This window comes from Plecotus auritus (assembly GCF_963455305.1).
Source record: "Plecotus auritus genome assembly, chromosome: 1".
NCBI classification, from domain to species: Eukaryota; Metazoa; Chordata; class Mammalia; order Chiroptera; family Vespertilionidae; genus Plecotus; species Plecotus auritus.
In genome coordinates, this window is record NC_137770.1 from 198761674 (window position 1) to 198788264 (window position 26591).

At 39.8% G+C, this 26591-nt stretch overlaps 1 protein-coding gene across 6 annotated transcripts in view; it reads left to right on the top strand.

The window, feature by feature from the left end:
- G3BP2 (G3BP stress granule assembly factor 2) overlaps positions 1-26591 on the top strand; it is a 73569-nt gene that overhangs the window by 31108 nt on the left and 15870 nt on the right. For 2 of the 6 annotated variants that reach the window (XM_080665099.1, XM_080665102.1), the window contains exon 2: positions 25304-25422. In XM_080665099.1, the coding sequence (XP_080521225.1) occupies positions 25328-25422 (95 nt within the window). In that variant the 5' untranslated portion in view covers positions 25304-25327. Of the gene's footprint in view, positions 1-11428; positions 12012-25303; positions 25423-26591 lie in introns of those variants that run through there. The other 4 variants (XM_080665101.1, XM_080665098.1, XM_080665103.1 and 1 more) reach the window with 4 other exon arrangements.

Genomic DNA, 26591 nt, shown 5'->3' on the forward strand with positions numbered 1-26591 from the left:
TATGAACTGTATACCAATGGAATGATAGAGTGTGTCCTTTTTTTCTTTTACTCAACATTATGTTTGTGAGATTCCCTCATGTTATTGCCTATGGATAATTTTTTGATGTTAAATTCACTCAATTTCCTTCAGAGTAAGTTATTTGGACAGATATGTTAAGATGCTAAAATATACTTTAGGTGATTTATTGAATAAGCCACCTCCCTTGCTCAGTATGAAAATCCATTCCTAAAGAATTTTGGGGGGAATTTCAGAAGACTAACATTATTGAGGACAAATGATAGCATTTTGGTCTTGCAGAACTACTTGGACAAGTCTTTAAACTTGAAATGAGTAAACTTGAACATTTATAAACATTTAACAAACTTAAGAGATTGAATTTCTTATCTAGGTCTTTTTTTCCTCTCCCTGGAATTTTTTTTATTGTGGTATGCCTTTGGGAACTAGTTATGAGTTTTCCTCCTATTTATAATTCTTTTTCTCTTTCACATCTAGTATCCACTATTAAAGACCAACCCCTTTCTTCACCTAAGAATCTTTAAGTATAAGACCAAACATATAGCTAGGAATGAAATAGTGTTTTTATATTTGCAACTATTAGGAAGGTGCCATATAATTTACTCCTAGTTTCCTTAGCACTTTCTTGTTTACCTGCATACTCAAACAAGCTAGTGGAATGCTTGCTAAACATGGCAGAATACTTTGCACAGAAATTTGTTCTCTGCAGAATTTTTCTTCTTTTTTTATCTTCACCCAAGGACACTTTTTTTTTTTATTGATTTGAGAGAGAGAGAGAGAGAGAGAGAGAGAGACATCAATGTGAGAGAAAAATAACGATTGGTCGTCTCCCAAAAGTGCCCCAGCCAGAGATCAAATCTGCAACCTGCGTATGTGCCCTGATTGGGAATCGAACCCAATTTTTTGGTGTACAGGATGATGCTCCAGTGAAATGAGCCATCGGGCCCGAGCTCTGTGGAAATTCTTTTCTTGGGCTAACAAAGGTTTGCTTTTCAGAATGAAGCACAAGGAAGGTCTTGATGAATCAGGCCTTTCCTAATGTATTTGAGTATTCAGGTGATTTGGGGACAGCTGCAGGTCTTGTACTTTGCTGTCTTTCCCCAACATAAGCCTCACAGTACAACTGGGGTATGAGGTCAGTGTCTTGGTTTGAAGCCAATCAGATCAGAGTCATTGAAAACAGAGGTTTAAAACACACACCACAAACATAATAACTAGTAAAAGGTCTTCCTTCACTAGATACTACTTCCCGGTTCCCATAAAATTAGGATTGATGTTTAGTCTTCTGATCAGAAAGTTCAAAACATTTATTCCCTAAGGCAGAAACCAATCACTTCTACAGGTTTCTAAGTGTTGTTCCACCTTCCTCTGCGCTTTCCTTAAGATCCCACGTTTTATAAGAAAGGTCATCAGATCCCTGCCAGTTCCAAGGGGGAAAAAGTACTGCTTTTTAAGGCTTAAACACTATATTTTCTCAGTTGGCAGAGAAAAATAGGGAGGAAATGCAGTTTGTTCATGGAAATTAAGCCCAGCTTTTCCAAGATGGAATAGTTCTGGCCGTCTTTTCTCATCACAGAAATAGGTGTTCTGTGATGAAAGTGCTTGCACAAATATTTCTTCTAGGATTTTTATGCAGTGGGAAAGCTTGAAGAACATTTTTCAATGTAAATGCCATTGGCCTTCCCTCCTCCCTTTGGTTTCTGAGGTGTGCCTGGTTTTGAACTTGTTGTAGTAATACCAAACTGCTTGTCATGCTGCTGCATCTTTGCGCTTGCTGGTCCTTCTGCCTGGGACAGCTGTTGTCAACAATTGCATTTTCTTCACTGGCTCATTCTTACTTCACCTGTAAGACTCAGCTCAGGTGTCATCTCCTCCAGGAATTCTGAACCTCTAGTTTGATGTACTTGCCCTTTCGTTCTGTTCTCACTGCACCCCATGCAAATCTGTTTAAACTTTATTTTGTTACAGTAATATTAAAGTTCTTTTTGGAATGTGTCTTTCCCATTAGCATGGAAACAAATTATTAATAAAAATTATTAATTATGTGACCATCCTTTTCTTTTAAAAATCATAATATTAGCCTATTCCCAAACGTTAGGCTTAGCTAATAATCCTTAATGAAAAACATGCAGCTTTGTGAAATATACACTATCATTATTTTGTCTATTAAACTGAAACAATTTAGATTAAGATTCTAAGTTTAAGGGTCCTTTAGCACACTGTTGCTACTGAGCAAATATGGACTGGAATACCCACTTGAAAAAATGGTGTCATTCTCTGTTTTTGCTGTGTGTGCATGTGTGTGTACTTCCCTTTCTTCCTTTATTAACCCCTTATTATTCTCTGTTACACTAGCTTTTCTTTAAAAAAAAAAAAATTGATTTCAGAGAGGGAGAGGGAGAGAGAGATAGAAATGATGAGAGAGAATCGTTGATCAGCTGCCTCCTGCATGGCCCTACTGAGGACTGAGCCCACAACCCGGGCATGTTCCCTGACCGGGACTCAAACAGTGACCTCCTGTTTCATAGGTCGACACTCAACTACTGAGCTACACCGGCTGGGCTAGATTTTCTTCATATTTCCAAAGGGCATGTTCTAGTTTATAATGTTCACTGTTACTTTATAGATTTGGGTTTCCAAGACTATCTTGAAGAAGGCCATTTATTTCCCCTTTCAGAACAATGTCTGAAAGCCATGTATCTGTCACCCAGTGAAAGATGATGTCTAGGCTGTGGCCATACAGCCTAATAATAGTAATCACCAGAGTTTATACTTATATGATGCTTTGTGGTACATGCCCGGTGTTAAGAACTGTGTATGCGACAGTTCTATGAAGTAGTAAGTGCATTGTGCCTTTTTACAAATGGGGAAATAATCTCAGATAACTTAGCATCTTATAACTTTTAAATGAATAGCTGGATTAAGAACCAAATGCTACACATTCCAGAACTTATGATTTAAAACATTCTTAATTGTTTATTTTTAAATAAAATGAGTACAGATTAACAGGAAGTTACAAAGACATAGATGGGGAGGTCCTGTGCAAACTTTATCACTCTTTCCCAATTTGACATCTTATGTAACTACTAGAGGCCCAGTGCACGAAACTTGTGCATGGTGGTGGTGGAGGTTGGGGGGTTCCTCAGCCCCCCCTGCACCCTCTCCAATCTGGGACCCCTTGGGGGATGTCCTAAACTGGCAGTTGGACATCCCTCTTGCAATCTGGGGCCACTGGCTCCTAACTGCTCACCTGCCTGATTGCCCCTAACTGCTCTCCCCTGCCGACCTGATCGCCCCTAACTACTCTCCACTGCTGGCCTGATCGCCCCTAACCACCTCTGCCTCGGTCCCTGCCATCATGGCTTTGTCTGGAAGGACGTCTGGTCTATCTGGTTTAATTAGCATATTACCCTTTTATTAGTATAGATAGTACAATATCAAAACCAGGAAATATTTTATATCCATAGTATATAAACTGAGGTTATTGATTAGCATAGAATTTTAGTTAAATATGCATTTTGAATGAAAATAGCATTCTTTATACCATAAAGCCTTTATTATAGTACGCAACTCATTACTGCCATGATATACATTGAGGAAGAATGTGGTTTAGGTCATTGGTTCTTAATCTTTTAGGTCATAAATGCATTTTAGGAGGCAACGAAATATGGACCTTTCAGCAAAAAAGACATATACACACACATTCATGGTTTCACAAACATTCTCTATCTCTACACCTCAAAATGTACATAGACCACAGGTTAAAAACTTCTGGTTTAAACCAAATACATTTACTTAAATCTGGAAATCTATATAATAAAAGCCTAAGCAACTGTTACGGTGGAACGACCAGAATGACTGGTTGCTATGATGTGCACTGACCACCAGGGGGTCAGATGCTCAATGCAGGAGCTGCCCCCTGGTGGTCAGTGCACTCCCACAGGGGGAGCGCTGCTCAGCCAGAAGCTGGGCTCACGGCTGGCGAGTGCAGCAGCAGTGGGAGAGCCTCTCCTGCCTCCACAGCAGTACTAAGGAGCAATGAGCAGACAGGTGGTAAGGAGCGAAGGGTCCTGGACTGTGAGAGAGCACAGGCCGGGCTGAGGGAATTCCCTCCCCGCCCTCCCCCCCACCCCGTGCACGAATTTCATGCACCAGACCTCTAGTTCTTTAATAATTCTTATTTGTTTTTTTTTAAATATATATATATATATATTTTACCCTTGCTTCAACGTATTGCCCCTGTTCACATTTGATCTGGAACTGCTTTCTTGTGCACAAAAGACCTTTGGTCAGTAACTTGCAGATGTCTTTCCTTTTCCAGGTCACCAACAACAACTTGGGTAATTTGGGGTCATGGCTCTGGGATCTTGGAAGTCCATCTAGTATGAGAATGTAGCTGGGAGCTCCTGTCAGTTTTGAGCCATCTGCTAGGAAGTATATTTCCACAGCTAGGGCTCACTCTGAGAGTGTGATTCAACAAGGAATAGTTTAGAGCAGTGGTCGGCAAACTCATTAGTCAACAGAGCCAAATATCAACAGTACAACGATTGAAATTTCTTTTGAGAGCCAAATTTTTTAAACTTCTTCTAATGCCACTTCAAAATAGACTTGCCCAGGCCATGGTATTTTGTGGAAGAGCCACACTCAAGGGGCCAAAGAGCCGCATGTGGCTCGCGAGCCGCATTTTGCTGTCCACTGGGTTAGAGCAGCAATCTGGAAGGAGAAGGGTAAAGATATTAGAAAACAAAACAAAACGTGGGACCTGACTGGGTAGCTCACTTGGTTAGAGCATTGACCCAATACGCCAAGGTTTTGGGTTCAATCCCCAGTCAGGTCACATACAAGAATCAACCAGTAAATGCATAAATAAGTGGAACAATAAATTGATGTGGTTTTTTTTTTCTCTCTCTCTCTAGAAATCAATAATAAATAAACCCTTCTCTGAAAAAAAAAAATAAAACAAAAACCAAAAGCTTTTGTGTTAATCAGAAGGGTAGGATGAATCTTGATTCTGAGGAAGATTCTTGCCTTGGTCATAAACCTCTTATATGCTTCCTGCCGAGGTAAAGCTCAGTGAAATATTCTGCTGCTGTGGAGCTGGAATCTAGAATTAGCTAGCCCAGAAGAACCTACAAGGAAGTGGTTACACCTGGAAACGCAGATGCTGATACTTTGCGTGAGGGATTGGCTGTGTTCTGCTCTCACATTGGTCAAGGTAGAAGAAAGCCAAATGCTTTCACTGTATCAACTGTAATTTTTTATGATCTTTTTCCAATCAGAAGAAGGTTCACAACTGTTCTACCATCTTCTAGTTTTCTGTCTGCTGACGAATGCCTTATATTTTGCATTAGCTTTGTCTTTTACTACCCTGAATAGGTTTTTTTTATTTTTTTATTTGTTTGCTTGTTTTTGGTCTGGTTGGTACAAGAGACTAGGAAAACAAATTTGTTTTCAAAGGTACTATATCCCTTCCCTCTTCCTTCTGAACTTGACTGTCTAAGACAAAGACTTATGCCAGTGTTTCTCTGCACTATCAAACCAAGTATTTGACCCACGAGAATGGAAAGTGGAAGGATGGAGGGCAGATTTGGTCCAGCGTCTGTTCATGATTATCTGTAGCACCGTGTTGGGGGCTCCTGATGTTGAGAGTCTGCCTCAGTTCTGTAATAGCAATCAGTTCTATATCTGCTATGCCAGAAACTGTTCTAAACACGATAAGTAATCCTCCCAATACCCATAAAGTTGGCTGTTTATCCATGAGGAAACTAAAGGTCAAAGAAGCGAACTAACCTAACAACCAGTGTCACAAAATTAGTTAGAGAAGAAAATGGGACTTGATCCCACATGTTTTGTACTCTTACGTTTTGTACTCTTATATTTAGTGGCAAATTTGCTCCTCAGCTCTGGCTTCTTGCAGTATAACCTCTCCCCTCCCCCCGCAAATGAGGAAATGTGGCTCATGGACACTGGTTGATACTAACTTAATTCCTCTGAGGCTGATTAGCGACCCACCAGGTGCTATTTCACAGAGGGAGATATGCCTTTCCAATATACAGAGTATCTGCTGACCAGGGCCCCCTCCTCTGGGTCAGAGGGCTTGGTGAGCATTAAATCAAAGAGGAGCCAATTGGGTAACCTTGCGGCATCTCATATCCAGACTGTAAGGCTTGAAGAATTCAACACACTCGGTAGTCCAGTAATGGCTAGAATATTGGTGTCTGCCAAATTTAGTGTACCCTGGACAGTGCCAGATAAACATGGTAAAGTTTTGCCTCTTTCCAAAGTCATCATTTTTTGGACTCCTAACAAGTCAGGGCAGATGAACCCTCTTTTATTTACATTACCTTTAGTTCTTACACTTTCCAGGAGTACTGTATGTCTTAAATCACTTGGCCTGAGGGGATTTTAGCCCTCATCATAGCTTTGTGAGCATTGGATAGAATCTATTAGAATTTACAAGCAATCATTCAAGGTGGGTTACTTTTGTAATCCCATAACCTAATTCTTTGGGTGTTGATATTTTATGAGGTTTTTGTCTCTAAATTCTGAAGAAGTGACCTCTTTAGTGTCTGCAACCTGTATTTTCTCAAGCTCTGTCTGGTAGCATTTAGAATCTCCTCTACTTGAAGACTTTAATAGATAAGATCAAAACAAGTTACAGAGCTAAAATCCGACATCTATAGTCATTCATATTGTTACATTAAACATTTTTAAAATTTTCTCAATTACTGTTGACATTCAATATTATTTTAGTTTCAGGTATACAGAATAGTGGTTAGAAATTTATATAACTTACAAAGTGATTCCCCTGCTAAGCCTAGTACCCACCTGACATCATACACAGTTATTCAAATACTAGAGGCCCAGAGCACAAATTCATGCACCAGTGGGGTCCCTTGGCCTGGCCTGTGGGATCGGGCTGAAACAAGCTCTCTGACATCCCCAGGGTCCCGGATTGCAAGAGGGTGCAGGCCAGGCCGAGGGACCCTACCGGTGCACAATCGGGGCCCTGGAGGGACGCAGGAGGTTGGCCAGCCAGGAAGGGACAGCGGGAGGGCTCCAGGGCATAGCTGGACCCCAGCAGCAAACTAACCTACTGGTCAGAGCGTCTGCCCCCTGGTGGTCAGTGCACATCAGAGCAACTGGTTGACCAGTCGACTGTCTGCCTTCTGGTGGTCAGTGCATGTCATAGTGAGTGGTTGAGCGGCCTTAGCATATCATTAGCATATTACACTTTGATTGGTTGAACGGCCGACCAGACGGCTGAACACAGCATATTAGCCTTTTATTATATAAGATTATTGACTGTATTCCCTATGCTGTGCTTTTCATCCCTGTGCATATTGTTACATTTTATACTGGACAACAAATGTGCAGGCTATGCAAGAGTTTTATGCATCTTTTTGAATGTGACATATTTCACACACAACCATCAAATTGAGAGGAGGAACCTCTCCTTAGACCCTAACTTTCCCCAGTAGCACAAAGGTAATGCATTGAAAGATTTCAGGAGAAATTAACATTTGATTCTTTCTTCAGGCTATAATAGCCTTTCTACTCTCCTGCTCTAAAAGGAATGGATTCATCCTACTCATAGGTGCAGGTTTCTCATTGCATCAAAAAGCTTTGTAAAAGAGCCTGCTACAAGAGACCCCTGAGTTTTTTTTCTATCAGAAAGACTTGCTTCAAGGCTAAGGAGATTCATCATTTAGTAGTGGTATATGGTATAATGGCACGAATCAGTGGGCACTCTGAGGTTTCTTTCTAAATTGGCCTCTTTTAGCCAAGTGTAACTTGCTTGCTTTTGAATTGCTTGTGAAAATGAAGTGAGATAATATGTATCAAGTGTTTTGAAACTATAAAAGGCTATGTAAATGTAAGTTGTTACTTCAGAGCAAAGCAGTGAACAGTAAGAACAGTTTTTTGCCACTCATCCTGAGCCTGCTTGATATATTGACACTCAGTGGTGGCTACTGAATGAATGAATCCAGCAGTTTTAAAGTATTCTATATGCTATTATTAAGTGGACATTTTGCCAGACAACGCGTAGATTACCATTTTACTTCTATTTATAAAAGACACTCTAGAAAGAATTGTATAATATATAGAGAATACAAAATACAGTTCATACAATCTACTAGACTATTTAAGCAGTATTAGGTTAATTGAAATTCTAAGAAGTGTGGTTTGGGCAAGGGAAAATCATATATAACTCACCTTTAGAATGATTGAGATGTTTCAGTATAAGTACTTGGGAAAATCAGTAGATACAATTTACATTGACTTTTCACAGACTTTTGATAAAGGTTCACATTCAAGGCCCACTTCGGGGTTGGGAATGTGATTGGATTGTCAAAAGAAGAGCTGGGGTATATAATAAAAAAAAAAAGTGGTAAGAAAACAGGTAGAAGTAATAGGTAGGGTAGATCAGGTAGACCTTGTTAGGCCATGGTAAGGACTTGGGATTTTTTTATTGTGTTGTCTTTGGAAGGTTTTGAGAATGTCGCCTGATTTATAATTGTAAAGGATCTGTTGCTGTGAGAACAGATTATAGTAGAATGACAGTTGAAGTATCATGACCTTCTTCTAGGCTGTTGCAGTAAGTGATGGTGACCTGGACTCAATAATAGCAGGAACAGTATGAGAAATGTTTAATCCAGAATAAATGCTGGGAGAGGGAACAGAAATTTACTGATGATTGGCTATGTGTGTGGTGTGAGAAAAACAGTCAAGGATGACTTAAAGGTTTTTGGCTTGAGCCACTGAATGAATACAATTCACACTGGTCTTCCTGCCATATTATCATGGGAGGGTCTGTTTCATGGAGGTTATATTTGAAGGGCAGGGAGATTAGTGAGGAGGCCACTGCAATCATTCTGGAAAGAAAATAAAAAGGCCTGAATCTGCGCAGCTGCTATAGGTGTGGAGAGGCATTCAGAGGGCAAAGACTTGAGAGACATTTAGGAAGTAAAACATCACTTAGGAAAAACAGTTTAGGGTTTTGGGTGTTTCTTTTTTTTTTCTGTTCTTTGTTTTTACTAAAACTGAAGATAGCTAAGTCTTTTTCCCTCAGTAAGTCTTCTTATACTCTAGAGCAGTGGTCGGCAAACTGCGGCTCGTGAGCCGCTGTTTGCCGCTCTGTTGACTAATGAGTTTGCCGACCACTGGGATAGGGGTTTAATCACAAGGAACAACAACAGCCTGTAATTATTGGAATCGAAAGTCTAGAGTAAGGGTTGCTTGGGGTCTTTTTTTTTTATAGTCCTAGAGCTAAGTTAAGAATATTTCTTACATTTTTAAAGTAATTTAAAAAAAGGGGGGGGGGAGTAGATGTGTGACAGACCATTTGTGGCCCTCAACACATAAAATAGTAACTGTCTGGTCCTTTACAGTATAAGTTTGCCAACCTATGCTGTAGATTAGTGGTTTTTTAAAGTGTGGTTTGGTTTAGTCCGGCTGGCGTGGCTTAATGGTTGAGCGATGACCTAGGAATCAGGTGGTCATGGTTCAATTCCAGGTCAGGATATATGCCTGGGTTGCAGGTTCGATCTCCAGAGTGGGGCGTGCATGAGGCAGCGGATCAATGACTCTCTCATCATTGATGTTTCTGTCTCTCGCTCCCTTCTGCTCTGAAATCAATTATATATATATATATATATATATATATATATATATATATATATATATACACACACACACACACACACACACACACACACACACATATATATATATATATATATATATACACATATACATATATATATATATTTTAAAGTGTGGTTTAACTGTTGTTAGAACAGAGCAGCAACAGCACCTGGGAACTTGTTAGAAATGCAGGTCCTCAGGCCTTAACACAGATTTGCTGAATTAGAAACCCTAAGAGTGGGGCCCAGCAGTGTGTATTTTAACAAGTTCTCTAGGTGACTCTGATGCACGGTAATTCTGAGAACTGCTGCTATAGAGGAACTTTTTACCTGTGTGCCAGGATACATGGTGAAGATTAACAGCATGGCGCATAAAAGCCCCAAACTGGAAACTACTGGAGGTCAATCAGCAGTAGAGGAGATAAGTCATGGCAGAAAATACAATGAAAGTATTCCATGGCTTGTGGTTAAGGGCATGGAATGTGAAAGCAGACTGCTTGTGTTTGAATCCCAGCTCCACCAAATAGTTGCTGTGTGGCTTGACCGCTTTAAGCCTCAGTTTCCTCAATTGTAAAATAGGTATAAAATAGTTAACTACTGTGTGGGCTTACTGTGAGGCTTAACCAATTATGTAATTGGAAGAATGCCTGGTACAGAAGTATTAGACTTAAGAGCAACCTGCATATTATAATGCTTTAAGGAAAAATATGTCCAAGTTCATTTCATAGAAGTGATGGTCTGCCTATATATTTTGCATATAACAAAATGACTAAGCAGCCTACTATAGATAAAACTATGTCGATTTTGGAGATTCAAATGTTGGCATTGCCTCTGCAAACCTCAATTTTCACATGTGAGAATAGCAAACTTGTTCTTATAGGATTGTGAAGAAAACTGATGCAATGTATATGCCCACATTGTGTTTCATACATGGGCATTTAATAAATGTGTTCTTGTTCCTTTCCTAATTGCCCTTGCATTTCAGCCCTTCCTTCCAAAATGCCTCTGCTGTCTTGACATTCTTTGAGAAACATTGCCAGAACTAAGGTGCAAAGTGGCTTCCTTGACTGTAAGGAGGTTTGGCTTTTTCCATGAGTCAAGGTCAGGAGAGTCAGTATCTAGTGTTTTCCCAGCTATGCCCAGGGACCAAGTCTGTGTCTAGATCTAGGACAGGACTGTAATCCTGATATCGCCTAGGATTTTAGTCTTTTAGCTTCCTTAGTATGTAAAATTCTTAGTATGTATTAGCAACACCTAAATACAAAACGGGTACACAAAGAAATAGATTCTCTTCCCTTCTGTGTCCTCCTCCCCCTACATCCTAGGGCCCAGCACCTAGGAGACCCCATAGATATATTTATATATTGCTTTGAGTTGTTAGGGTGAATTTGATCTCGGTGGAGCTTAAAACCTCCACTTCCTAGGATGGGTTAATAAACAATATAGGTGAGTTTAGGGTGCAAGCACCTGAAACCACTGGCTGTATTTTATGCTCATCTAGAGCAGCAAACAACCTGCAGACACTTAGTTCAAGAAGAAAATTACTAAATTCCTTCCCTCTTAACATTAGTAATCAAAGGGGACCAGAAATATATGTCTCCAAAGACAGAGCAAAAGATGCAGCTCTGCAGGCGAACTGGCTCCTGTTCTGGCGCGATCTCGAAGGGCGGCGAGACCAGAGCCTTCAGCCAGGAGAAAGGCAGCCTCCTTGTGACGTCAAATCAGCGGACTCGTACCGGCTTCAGGCCGGTTCCGGTTCCCCGGCTTTCCGGGCGCGCGAGTACGTGAGCGCGGCGATGGTCTGCGCGTGCTCCGCAGAGGGACGAGAGAAGGTTGGGTCCAGCTCGCGAAGGAGATGCGTGATTGGCTGAGGCCGTGCTGGGGGGTTCCCCAGCCCTGTCGGCAGGGGTAAAACAATAAGAGGGGGCGGTGGCAAAGGGGGCGGGACGTCCGTGTTCCTGGTCGCTAGCCGCAGCGCCTGGCGCCGGGGAAGGGCTGGTAGTGAGGGGACGAGCTCGCGGCTCTCTGGCTTCCGAGGTTTGACGTTTGTTGGAGGGCGGGGACGGCGAGCGAGAAGAATCCGCTGCAGCTGGTTCTCTGCGCCTCTCCTGCTGACCTCCGCGCGACGTACCCGCCGCCGCTGTTGGTTGGAGGTGTGTAAGGGGGCCTGAAAGGGAGGTCGGTGTGGTGGTCGGAAGGGACTGTCCCTTCGCGCGCGGCGGCTCGAGGCAACCGTCCAGAGCGGGAGCCCGAGTGTCACAGGTTTAGCGGCAGGGACATTGATTGCTCCTGCTGGCTGCCGACGCTGTGCTGTACGCGTGAGAGAAGCCGAGCGTTTTCTCCCAGGTGAAGGATGGGAGGCCGCGTGGGGAGGGAGCTGACTGGCCGGCGCCGTGCGGCGGAGGGCTCCGAGGGCACAGGTGGAGCGGGGGTTTGTAAGGGATGCGGTGGTGAGATGGGAAGGGGACGCAGTCGTTCCCAAAAGCGCGCTGATGGAGGCGTAATACGGCCGGCGAGGGAGTGGGCTTTCCGGAGAGGACGTTTCAGGTGGGGAGACCAGCTGCCTCATCTCCGACTCATTCGCGGCTCCTATTCCAGGTTCCCGGGGAGCGGGGAGGCAGTCGCCCCGCCCGTGGGGGAGGGGAAAGCGCCTGTGTCGGAGGCAGAAGCGACGCAGATGCGAAAGTAGAGGCCTCTGGGCACCATTTCTGTGCAGCGAAACAGAATCCGGGTTTGAAGGCGCCCGCCGCTTGGCTCACCCAGTACCTGGTGTTCCGCGGTCCTTGAGCCCCTCTCGGGTTTATCCCCAGCCTGTTCAGAAACTGGAGCTATCTATGACGTACGCTTCTTCGTGCCCCCCTTTTTTGGTAAACGATCCTTTATTGACCCAGGAACCAAAAAGATGTTGGAGTACTTTGAAGAATGGATTTCTTCCTCTTACCCCACTTTTTTTTGGGGGGAGGGGTGCGGGAAGGATAGTCAAAGGGAGGAACCTAAGCTTCCCTAGTGTTCATTTTGTTAGTCGAATCTGGTCGAATTTTACCTGCGTCTCTAAAAGCAGATTTCTTAACATGGCCCTGTGCCGCTCGCTTTGGAGCGAATATAGATTTGCATCTATCATTTTCAGCATAGATCAGTATTTTTTCCCCTTTCAAGGTCTACCTAATGTTTTAGCCAAATTTTTTTTGGAGGGACGGTGTCTTTGCTCTCTTAAACAGACAAACAAAAACACACGTGCACCAAAGGTGCAAAAACAGCAAGGTTATCCTCTCGAATGCCCCCCGCATATGATTGTCGTGATATTAACTTGGGTTAAAATCCTGGTTTGGGGTTCAAGACTCCAGACCTCGTTTTAGTCTTCCAAATGTTAGCAATGCATGTACCTGGTTCCGTGAACCATTAACTGCCATTAGGGAGCCCTGTATACTAGAGGCTAAGAAGATGGGAATTCCTTGTCCAGCACCATATTTGGCAGTTAATATAGCCTTAGGCATGTGAGCAAGGTTTCTAAGTAAACATTATAATATCCAGTGGTCCTTTCGATGTCCAAAATTCCTGGTCTTAAGAAATAGACGGTATGATTAGTTTGAACTTAGAACTGAATTATGTGTTTCTTTGGTGATATTTATTACCTTTCTGTTTTCTTAAATTTTTAGAACTCAGTCATATGATTTAATCTCTAAATGCTGTTTAATTCTGAAAAGTTATCAGGAATTGTAGGTAGGATAAGGACCTGCAGTGGCTTGCTTATTACTAAGAGCTGTTCGGATTGCGAATATTCGAGGTTGAAATGTTAGTCAAGTGTGAACAAGTATTAAGAGTGGAGAGAACCAGAATGCTTGTGGGGTAAATGGGGATCAGAAGTAGAACCACGGAGAAAATAAGTATTTAATCATTTGATTAGTCTAATTGAGTGTTCATTTTGCAGTTTGAATTGCCAGCAGACAACTCTTGAGTTGAATAATATTGGCACTGTTGGTAGCAGGAAATACTCATAATCTATATTTCACTTATGAGAGATCAAAAAAGAAAATTTCTATAGCAGTTACTGAAAATCTATAAATACTACTTACAGTGTCTTTAGATTTTTAACAGTTTCCTTATCCTGCAGAATTATTGCTGTTGATTACCCACTATCAGGATTGAAAATTCTTTCCTAAATTGCTTTAAATAAGACTTTCCCACATAATTTATACTGAGGGGGTATGGAGGTGGAGAATGACTACTTTTCAAATCTGGTTTTGATAGGTACGAATTTAAGGGTTGTTTCTGAACTTTTGAATTCAGTAGAACTTAATTGACAAACATGACTTTGTTACCACTGGTGGACACTTGTTTCAGAACTGAGAAGGCAAATTGTTTCTCCTCCTAGAACTCTGGACTGGCTCAGAAGCAGTAGTATAAGTTTCTTAACTGCTGTGTCTCAGCTTATTGTTTAATTTCTATATGTTTTACCCTATTTTGATAAAATGTTTTTAGTATGTTGGGTTGATACTTTTCAGATTTCCTATTATGTTACTGTCCCCTGCTTTTTTGCTTCTACCAACAATATCAAATACGTGAACAGTTGTGTCTTTGGCTGTTCTTCTAAAGCAGTTGTTTTTAACAGGTGTAATGAAAACACCAGAAGCATGAGACCTGATTTCAGATTGTCTCTTTCATAACTATAAGGAGGGACTTTGAGCTCCTTCCTTTTCTTAGGCTCTCTAAACATCAGTTTCCTTTTCTGTAAATGAAACTAATATCCTATCTATTTCAAGGAAATAAAGGAATATGTAGGTTACTTGTTAAACTTGAAAGCATAATATAAATACATGTTTTTATTATTGTTGGTCAGCATTTCCTCTCTTAATACTTGATCACTTTTAATAGTTTCTGAGCTTCAAAACTTGCCTCCTTATCTTTGGGGCCTAAAAAAAGAAAAGGCTTAATTCACAACTACCTTTTATTGTTTATTTCTACTACTGCTGCATGGATCTTGATTGTGATGCTTTCATTCAATGGTCCGCCACAACAAATTAGCTTTAGATACATTGCTGTATGATTGGTAAAGTCATTTTAAACAGACCCACCTGGAATTTTAGAAGATTCTAATTTTAATTTGGGATTAGTTATTGAAAATGGGTTAGCTATTGCCAAAACCGGTTTGGCTCAGTGGATAGAGCGTCAGCCTGCGGACTGAAAGGTCCCAGGTTCGATTCCGGTCAAGGGCATGTAACTTGGTTGCGGGCACATCCCCAGTAGGAGATGTGCAAGAGGCAACTGATCGATGTTTCTCTCTCATCGATGTTTCTGACTATCTATCACTCTTCCTTCCTCTCTGTAAAAAATCAATAAAATATATTAAAAAAAAGAAAAAAAAAGAAAATGGGTTAGCTATTGAGAATGGTTCAGTGAGAAAGGGCCTGGGGCTGAATTGTATGAGCCCAGAGTGAGGGGTTCTAGAGGGGTAAGGGAGTAAGTATTCAATAGTAGAGATAAAGCTGTGTCCTAGCATAGACGTAGCCTTTGGTAATATAGTTTTTTTCTGGTAAAAAGAACTGCATCTTATTTGTAGAAATCTTAGTCTTTTTATAAGAAGCAGGATGTAGTACATTTAACTTTACAGTGCTGAAAAAATTTTTTGTAGATTATTTTCCTATATGTCATTTTCTTTTGGCTTCTTGGGGGTCTTTTTTATTTTGTTTCATTTTTAAAATAAAACATGTGTTTCAACTTCTTAGCAGTTTCATTTTGGCCATTTTCTCCAAGCATTGAAATAGCCACCAAAGTGTGATATGAGTTTTTATGTCAGTAATTTGTAATGAGTGAATTTATTTCCCCCTCTTAGAACTACTTGAGCAAAGATGCTGCATTTCTTATTCTTTTTTTTTTTTTAAATATATTTTATTGATATTTTTACAGAGAGGAAGGAAGAGGGATAGAGAGATAGAAACATCGATGAGAGAGAAACATCGATCAGCTGCCTCCTGCACACCCCCTACTGGGGATGTGCCCGCAACCAAGGTACGTGCCCTTGACCGGAATCGAACCTGGGACCCTTCAGTCCGCAGGCTGACGCTCTATCCACTGAGCCAAACCGGTTTCGGCCATTTCTTATTCTTAATAGATGGTCAGGACACTCCAGGCTTCTCGGAGAGTGAATTTTTGATTGTGCATTTTGATGCTTATATATAGTGGTGGTGGTTGCAGCCAGGTGTTTGAAGTTAAATTATAATTAGGTTTTATGATTATATGTAGATCTAGCTATTTTATGGATAATAGTTTCTTTAATAAAAATGGAGATGTCATTTGAGATCCCTGAGATTAAAGATAATTGATGAGATACAAAGTTACTTTGTATTTTTTATTGAAATCTGCTCTGATAATTATTTTGCTATAGTAGATTGAAAAATTGACTTCACTGTCTTGCCGAAGTGAATACCTTGCCGTAACATTATTGAAATCAGACCGTCATTTAAAATTTTGCCCTCTGTTGTTGTTTTTCCCCCTATGGTTTTGTAGTCTGACAATATTATTTTTTAGTTTAAAGTTGATTTTTTTGAAATTGTTGACAGTATTATAGATGTCTCCCATTCTCCCCCCCCCCCCCAACACACACACACACTTGGCCCTTCTCCACCCAGCCCTGCCCCTCCTCAGGCCTTTAGCACACTATTGTCTTTGCCCATGGGCTATGCATATTTGCATATATGTTCTTTGGTTAATCTTCTCCCTTCCTTCCCACCCTCTCCCCTCTGAGGTCTGTCAGTCTGTTCCCTGCATCCATACTTCTGGACCTGTTTTGTTCATTAGATTCCATAAATAAGTGAGGTCATACAGTATTTGTCTTTCTCTGACAGTCTTATTTCCCTAATCTATAGGTACATTCATGCTGTCACAAAGGATAAGAAATCCTTTTTTACAGCTGTGTAGTATTCTATTGTATAAATGTATCACAGCTTTTTTATGCACCCATCTACTGATGGGCACTTAGGCTGTTTCCAGATCTTAGCTATTGTACATAACACTGCTATAAACATAGGGATGTATACATCCTTTCTCATTGGTGGGTCGGGAATCTTAGGGTATATTCCCAGAAGTGGGATTGCTAGGTCAGAAGGCAGGTCCATTTTAATTTTTTGAGGAAACTCCATACTGTTTTTATACAGTGGCTGCATTCCCACCAACAGTGTACTAGGGTTCTCTTTTTTCTGCATTCTCACTAATGCTTGTTCTTTATTGATGTACTAGAGGTCCGGTGCATGAAATTCGTGCACTGGGGGGGTTGTCCCTCAGCCCAGCCTGCACCCTCTCCAATCTGGGATCCCTTGGGGGATGTCCCTCTCACAGTCTGGGACTGCTGGCTCCCAACCACTCGCCTGCCTGCCAGCCTGATCACCCCCCAACCACTCCCCTGCCAGCCTGATTGACGCCTAATTGCTCTCCTGCTGCCCTCCCCTGCTGCCCTGGTCGCCCCCAACTGCCCTCCCCTGCTGACCCGTAACCCCCAACTGCCCTCCCCTGCCAGCCTGGTCGCTCCTCACTGCCCTCCCCTGCTGGCCCGGTTGCCCCTAACTGTCCTCCCCTGCCAGTCTGGTCACCTCCAACTGTCCTCCCCTGCTGGCCTGGTTGCCCCTAACTGCCCTCCCCTGCAGGCCGGGTCACCCCTAAATGCCCTCCCCTGCAGGACTGATCGCCCCTAACTGCCCTCCCCTGTAGGCCTGGTCCCCCCAACTGCTCTCCCCTACATGATTGATCGCCACTAACTGCCCTCCCCTGCAGACCTGGTCCCCCCCCAACTGCCTTCCCCTGCTGGCCTGGTCACCCCTAACTGCACTCCCCTGCTGGCCTGATTGCCCACAACTACCCTTCCCTGCTGGCCATCTTGTGGCGGCCATTTTTGACCACATTGGGGCGGCCATATTGTGAGAGGGTGTGAGGGTCAATTTGCATATTACCTCTTTATTATATAGGATTGATGGTAGACATTCTGGCAGTGATAACTGATTGTAGTTTTAATTTGCATCTCTCTGGTGATTAGTGACTTGGAGCATTTTTTTCGTATGTCTATTGGCCATTTGTATGTCCTCTGGGGAAGTGTCTATTTAGGTCTCTTGCCAATTTTTTTAATTGGATTGTCTTCCTGGTGTTGAGTTGTATGAGTTCTTTATATATTTTGGAAATTAATCCCTTATCCAGATGTATCATTGGCAAATATATTCTCCCATATGGTAGGTTCCCTTTTCATTTTGGTGATGGTTTCTTTTGCTGTGCAGAAGCTTTTTAATTTGATATAGTCCCATATGTGTATTTCTTCCTTTGTTTCTCTTGCCCTAGGACAGTGGTCGGCAAACTGCGCGAGCCACATGAGGCTCGCGAGCTGCAGTTTGCCGCTCTGTTGACTAATGAGTTTGCTGACCACTGCCCTCTAGGAGATGTATTGGTTAAAATGCTGCTACATTAGATGTCTGAAATTGTACTGCCTATGTTTTATTCTAGGATATTTATGGTTTTTTGAATTACACCTAAATCTTTTATCTATTTTGAGTTTATTCTTGTGTGTGGTATAAGTTGATAGGATTTTTTTGTTGTTGTTGTTGTTGTTTTTTGCCTAGACCTGTCCAATTCTCCCATTTATTGAAGAGACTATTTTTACTCCATTGTTTGCTCTTGCCTCCTTTGTCAAATATTAATTGGTCATAATGGTGTGGGTGGATTTGGGGGTTTCTGTCCTGTTCCATTTGTCTGTATGCCTGTTCTTGGGCCAGTACTAGGCTGTTCTAATTACAATGGCATAGCAGTATAGTTTGATATCCAGTATTGTGAGCTCCTCCAAATTTGTTCTTGCCCAAGATTGCTGCAGCTATTCGGGGTCTTTTTTGGTTCCATATAAATTTTTAGAATATTTATTCTAGATCTCTGAAATATGTTGGTATTTTAATTGGGATTGCACTGAATCTGTAGATTGCTTTGAGTAGTATGGACATTTTAATTATGCGATGAACTTGGTATATGCTTCTACTTGTTTGTATCTTCCTCTATTTCTTTTTTCGATGTCCTATAGTTTTCTGAGTACAAGTCTTTTACTTTGTTGGTTTATTCCTAGGTATCTTTTTTTTTGTTATTGCAGTGATAAATGGGCTTTTTTTTTTCCTTTGGTTTCTTTTTCTGAGAGTTCATTATTGGTGTTTATATATGCCATTGATTTCCAGATGTTAGTTTTGTATCCTGTTACTTTTCTGAATTCATTTATTAAATCTAGCAGTTTTTTGGAGTCTTTAGGGTTTTCTGTGTACAATATCAAGTCATCTATGAATAATCACAGTTTTACTTTCTCCTTCCCAATTTGGATGCCTTTTATTTTTTCTTATCTGATTTCTGTGCTTAGGACTTCCAGTACTATGTTGAATAATAGTGGTGAAAGTGGACATAATAACTGCACATGAATTGATATTTCACAGTTGGGGTTAGATTTATTTTATTTTTGTTTCTAAGACCATTGGTATCAGGTTATCTGAAAAAAATAGTACTGTATCTGTAAACACAAGTATTTTTTAAATTACCTCTTGGAAACATTAAAGTTGGAGAGTGTAGGCTGTAGGTTTTTCATTATACTCTTTCTCTATGTAGCTGCTCATTTTTAATTCTAGCATGGTATCTTTATGGTCTGTTTCTCCCATTTCAGCCTTCTCAATTTTACCTTCAGTTAGTTGGTAATACTTAAGCACACTCCGACTTTAACCATTAATGGTCATTAATGTAAGAATACTATCGGTACTTTTTTGGTTAACTAATAGTACTAAATGAATTTTCACACTTTCAACTTTTATTCCAGAGCCATGTTTCCTAACTAGTAACTCATATCTGTTAGATGGTTATCAAAACCTAAATGAAAATTTTTCAAATACTATTTTTTAAACTACAAAGTCAATATATGTTCTTTTAAATACTCGGACAGTGTGATGTAAGTATAACTTTCCTGTTTTTCCCTATTTTTATTGAGTGTATAATTTGTATTTTATAGCTATGCCATAATTTAGTAAATTATTTCCCTGTTGATAGGCATTTAGACTGATTTTTTTTCTTTTGTGGCAATGAAAAACCTTGAATATACATCTTTGTGCATTTACTTCTTGAAGTGTGATTACTGTGTATGTGTTCATTTTTATTACTTTGATTAAAACTGTGAAATTAAATCTCCAAAAGATTTTAACAGTTTATATTCCACCAATACTGTTTGTGAAAGAGCCTTTTTCCCATATTCTTAACAGTACTGGATATTAATTTTTGTTAAAATCCTAGTAGGTGAAAGATGGCAACTTTGAATAAATTGCCTTTTTTGAACTGTTGAATAGTATTGATTTCAGGGTACCATGTTTCTCTTATAAATGCTTGGTTGTGGTAGATTCTCCATAAATGGTTGTGAAGTGATTGACATCATGAAGCATAATTGCATTGCTAAATGTTAATAGTTGAGGAATAATTTACAAAGAGTGAAAACCACTCTTTTCATGTGTAGTTATATGACTTTGGACAGACATACAGTCATGAGACCACCACTTCAATCAAGGTACAGATATTTCCATCACCTGAAGTTCCCTCGTGTTCCTTTATAGTTGTTTCTCTTCTGCCTCCAGCCCCTGAACTGATGTAATCCTATAATTTTTACATTTTACAGAATGTCCTATCAATAGAATTATATAGGATTAACTTCTTTAGCTTGGAGTAATGTTTTTGAAACTCATCCATGTTGTTGCACAAGTCAGTTCTTTTTGCTGAGCAGTATTCAATTGCATGGACTTACACCACAATTTATTTATTCTCCTGGCTAATGGTCATTTTGTTGTTTCCAGTTTTTTAATGTTTATTAATAAAGCTGTCATAAACACCATACATGTTTTTTGACATATGCTTCATTTCTCTTGGATAAATACCTAGGAGTAGGATTGCTGAATAATATGGGATATGTGTATGTTTTTAGTTTTATAAGAAACTGCCTTACTGTTTTCTGAAGTGATTAACATTTTTCTTATTCCTTCCAGCTCTCCCTATCTTGTAAACAGTTAGTACTTTTAGATTTTTAAGTTAGTCATTATTATAGGTGTTGAGTTGCAGGTTATTGGCCTCATCGTAGAAATCTAGAAGCATTAGAAGGAGGTGATCAACCGTGATAATGCAGACAGGTAGAGGAGTGAGGAGAGGTTATTGGAATTTTTAGTAGAATTGTGACTTTTGAGGGAATGACATTCAAGGGAAAGCTCAGAATATAATACATGAAAGGGGAGTAGAGAAGAGGACGACTAAGACAGATACACATTTAGTAATTTAGGGCAGGATCTGACTAATGAAGTTTCATGATAAAGACCCAAAGTTGAGAATTCAGAGGGAAGATAATTATATCCTATTGGGGCAAACAGATAAGCTTTTCAGGGTACAATATTTTAGCTGGACCCAAATGTGAATGCATAGGGTTTCAGTCATTAGATAGAAAGGTATGGAATGAGTATTGAAGTAGGAGTCAAGGTATTCTTGTTAATAGACTTCTAGAATCCTGGCATTGGAGTTACCTAATCTTTGTTAGACACTAGACTAGTTTGACAATATTTCTGCTGAATTATTCAGTTAGTCTCTGCAATAAATTCCTGCAATGACTGGCTATTCATGAAATAGCTCTTTCAGGTTATTCTTTCATTATACTTATATTAGAGTCCCAGTGCACAGATGCATGCACCAGTGGGGTCCCTCAGCCTGGCCTGCAGGGATTGGGCCGAAACCAGCCCGGTGCACGGGTTTGTCCAGGGCATGTCCAGCCCATCTCACCCAGTCCCATTTGGGGCTGATCAGGGCTGGCCGGCCGGGGAGGGACTGCAGGAGGGTACAGGGCGTGTCTGGCCTGTCTCTCCCAGTCCAGATCCACCGGACCCCAGCAGCAAGCTAACCTACCAGTTGGAGCATCTGCCCCCTGGTGGTCAGTGCATGTCATAGTGCCTGGACAACCGTTAGACACTTAGTATATTAGGCTTTTATTATATAGGATCAGAGGCCTGGTGCACAGGATTTGTGACCTGTGGGGATCAGCCTGCTGTGGGAGCGCCGCTCATCCTGGTCAGCCGAGCTGCTGTGGACCCGCCCTCTGAGTGGCACTCCCACTGTGGGAGCACACTGACTACCAGGGGGAAGCTCCTGCATTGAGTGTCTGCCCCCTGGTGGTCAGTGCGCATCATAGCGGCTGGTCGACCAGTCTTTCTGGTTGTTCTGCCCTTCGGTCGCTGGGCTTTTATATAGGATAGGACTGAACCTATATCTACCTTTCTGTAATTTGTATTTACTGTTCAACCAGTTTGAACTTGTACAGAGTAGAACAGAAATGTCAGCTCATTTTTGACTTTATATTCATACTAGCCTTAGCTTGTTTGCTTTGGGGACAGTTCCATTATATGCTGCTAATTCACTGACTTAAAAAAGTAAACAAAAACCTAAGTGCTTAAATAAAAGCTGAAGTTTTAGTCATGGGAAGAATAGAGGCTAATAACTTTGGTTGATAACAGGTTTTTTAAGTATTCTATTTGAAATTGAGGAAATCTGAGCATATTGTAGATACCGACGGGAAGTCCAATGTGACTTTCTTTTCTATCTTATTTGTGTGTATGTGTTACTTTTTCCCTTTTCTCTTCTCAATGGGTTATGAAGATTTAGAGATTTAGAAAAAAATGGTAACAGTTGACATATAGAGCATTTTCCCTGGGTATGTTTTTTAGGAATTAGTATAGGCAAATGGAGAAGGAGACATTTTAAGAAATAGCAATGAATAAAAAGATATTAATGAAGATACACATGGATTTTAAGTGTGACGGGACAGAATTGGTCAGTAGCATGATCTTGGACATAGCTAAGGCTCAATAGATAATGAGGGAAGCTGGATATAATGTTGGTATTAAATAGGATGGATAGCTTTTGTTTGACAAGGAGAGAATAAATTTTATGTTGTGCATCTCAGTCTTACAGCAATCTCCACACTGTCAATTGGCGTTTAATATATGGAATTTCACTTTCTCTAAAATGATATTAGATGATAATTGGTCTTATAAGGTGCTAGAGGCTAACAACTTTCTGAAGATCTTTTTTTGTACTGTCTTGGTTATCTTTATTGACCTGCATAGTCTTATAGGCTTGACCAGAGATCATGTCTCAATTTGTAAATTAGGAAATTGAGGTAAAAAAAAGAACATGACTTTTTATTCTGAATGGGTAATTTGGCTTTTCTTCTCTTGACTTTCTTATATGTACTGCCTTGCATGAATAATAAACACAAATTCTGTATTAGTCAGCTTTTTCCATGTCCCAAACTACCTTGTTTGGTGGTTCATCTATAATTTATCCGTAATGCTGCTTTGATGCATTCCTTATTTATTGAACTGTTAATTTTCCTACTTTGCGGGGGAAGGGAAGGAAGATGGAAGAGAAGGCAGTTGCTTGTGTAGAACACATAAATTAGTTTGTCATTAAAAAATACATTAGTCAGTAAGGTTGTGCCATCCCCAATACCTTTACTTTCTGCTTGATTTCTATCAGTCAGTTATATTTTAGCCCTCTAAATTCTGATTCACTTTAAATCAGACTTATGGTAAAGAAGTAACTGATCTTTAAGTTATATTTGTCAGTATAATTAACTTAAAAACCATCCTCTGAGTGACATCTTTATTTCGTTTTATCATCCCTATGGAGGAGCCTCCTGCGCCTTAAGAAAGAGGCTCTGCATAGCCTCAGATTTTATAGCCATTAGTTAGGCTTTTACCAGATGAACATTGCCTTTTCTCATTTGCCATTTCAAATTACCTCCTTTGAATAAATAATCCTATATAATAAAACCCTAATATGCAAATCAACCGGATGGCGGAACGACCAGTCGCTATGACACACACTAATGAAGGGGGCAGATGCTCAACACAGGAACTGCCCTCAGTCAGTATGGTCACTGCTGCATTCAATAAACTAGAGGCCAGATTGCGAGAGGGCAGGCCTCTAGTTTATTGAATAATAATCAAATAAAAGTTACCTCCACTTCCTATTCCCTTTGTCTGGCTCTGATCTAAATTGATGATACCGTGATCATGATATTTCATTGACTTTCTAGGTGGTAGGTAATTTGAAGTCCCTCTTGAATGAACCTGTTACAATAACTTTTTAGTGTATTTTGATCCTTCCTTTGATATTGATGGGTGTGATCTGTACCTTTTTTTACTTTGGATATATGTGAGAAAAATGATAAGTGAATATGTATCTTATAAATGTGATGGGATATTTGGGATAAATGAGGAAGTGTCACTGTAGAAAATCTGGAAATACGGAGGAGAAATGGAACTATGAAGTTCCCCAACCCAGAAACAATTCTTAATATCATTTCTGTCTTTAACCATTTGAACAAAACTACTTTTTAAAAATATTTTTTATTGATTTCTAGAAAGAGAGGAAGGGAGAGGGAGAGAGAAACATCAGTGAGACAGGAATATCATTGATTGGCTGCCTCCTGCATGCCCCACACCAATCACACTGGTGATCAAGCCTGCAACCCAGGCATATGCCTTGACTGGGAATTGAACTGTGACCTCCAGACACTCAACCGCTGAGCCATGAAGGCCTGGATTGTTATAATTTTGACTGTTCTGGGGCTGTAAACATATAAATCATCTACTTTAAATGAAGAAAGGTTGTGTTCTAATTTTATTTTGTATTTCTTTTTTGTTTTGTTAGTTAATCTTCATCCGAGGATATTTTTCCATTGATTTTTTATTTTAGGGAGAGTAGAAGAAAGAGGGAAAGACAGAGAGAAGCACATTGATTGGTTGCCTTATGCATGTGCCTTTGATGCTCTATCCACTGAGCCAAACTGGCTAGGGCTGTATTTGTGTGTTTTTTATCTTATCTTTGAGATTTCAGCTTAAAAGTAATTTTTAGCATAGCACCTAACGCATTCTGTTCTTTGCTTCTTTGTATTCCTTGACAGACTATAAACTCCTTGAGGGCTAGAGTCTTATCTTATTCCCCAGTGTATTTAATTTACCATAAACAGTACAGTACCTGGCTTAGATGCTTAATCAATGGAAAGAACGATTGGAAGGACTCAAATTTTTTTGAGTACTAAGATTATTGTTGATTTTTAGTGGTAATCATTATTTTGAAAGTATGAAAAAGAAACAAGTTAGTACTTTTTCCAAAAGTGTAATCTCTCAGTCCTGTCTCCTCTACCTAGTTTTTAAAAATGAATTCATGAACATAAGGAGATAATGGTCCCCAAAGGAAAAATGGTGCTATGAATGGAAAATCTTGGTTACTTGTTCTTATTACTTTTTCTTATAATCTGAGGCAGCAGTGGACTGTCTTGTTCTTGGTTACTTGATTTTACAATTCAGTCTGAGGCAGCACTGGACTGTCTTGGAAATAACGGTACTATTTCTCCCTTTTGAGGGATAAGGCAGGAGAGGCAGATGTTGGAGGTTACCAGTGGTTTTTCGGAATTCCTTTGCCATTGTAAACTACTTTTTAATAAGTGGTATTAATTTTCTTAATTACCACTTGGATGGCTCAGAAAATTTATTTCATGGAAGTTTACAAAGATGACTTTCCAATACTTAATATTCTTGTGTTTGCTCCTTTAGATTTTGACATTGTGCAGCAAAGAAATGGTTATGGAGAAGCCCAGTCCGCTGCTTGTAGGGCGGGAGTTTGTGAGGCAGTATTATACTTTGCTGAATAAAGCTCCAGAATATTTACACAGGTAAATTTTAAATGATATATTTTAGTATTTTTTATTTAGTTTTATTTTCTTGAGTATGACTTGCCATATTGTCTTCCTGTCACCTCCTGTCTTGACAGTATCTTTTGTAAACCGTATCTAATATTTTAACCATCTGGTGGCTAAAACCATTTTTTTTTTTTAAATGAAATCCACAGTAAGAAAACCACTTCACACAACATAACACATCACACGCTTATGCATGTGCACAAAATTATATACTCTGGTACTTTATGTTTCATTAAAAAAAAAATCACCTTTGGCTTGACAACTAATGAGTTCCAGTGTGCAATTTGAAATCATGGGCTTAAGTCATCTCCTTAAAGTTCTCTATAGCAACGTTAGGAAATGAATCCATTAAGTGATTATACTTGTGAACATTTCTTGATCAATCTGCAAAATAGCATTTCTTGATAAAACAGCAACAGGAGCCTTGTTTACTATTTTGGTAAGAGTTGGATTTGTAAGCTTATTTTTTCCAGAGATTGAAATGAAATTGATTTATGTTCTTTCTGGTATATTTTAGCAGGTGGAAGATAAGTGAGACTTTTGTAAGTATTAGGCTTTGCAAGTATTTGTTGTAGAATACTCTAGCCAAGTGAGCTAAGGATAAATATATTATTTATAGGTTCTCTTACAAGGATACTGGTTATTCTAAAGTTAGATTTTGCAATATGCCCTGCATTGTTAAACATGGGTGTATTATTCTGTGTTGTTACAGGAGACATTTTTGTATAGCAACACCCCCCCACACCCAAAATGAATACTTGCACATTTTCCTAATTATAAAAATAAAGGCATTCTTGTTGACAATGTTTATGGAAGGAGAATGGAATTAATAGGGCCATTCATGATTTGAAATTTAATCTTTTTACAATGTAGGTATTAACATTTTTAGCTTTTTTTTTTTTTTAAGCAAGGAACTTTTTTTTATAGTGACCAAAAAGTAAAATGTAAAAAATGTAAAACAACAACAACAAAAAAAAATGTAAAACAGACTTTCCACCATCATTTCAAATAACAGCACTAACTTCTGTTTTATACTTACATAACCAGTTTCCCTAGTAATGAAAATTTAGTTTATAATTTTGCACTGGTTCATACTGTAATGAATATCCTTACACATATATTTTGTGCACCTTTAGAATAAG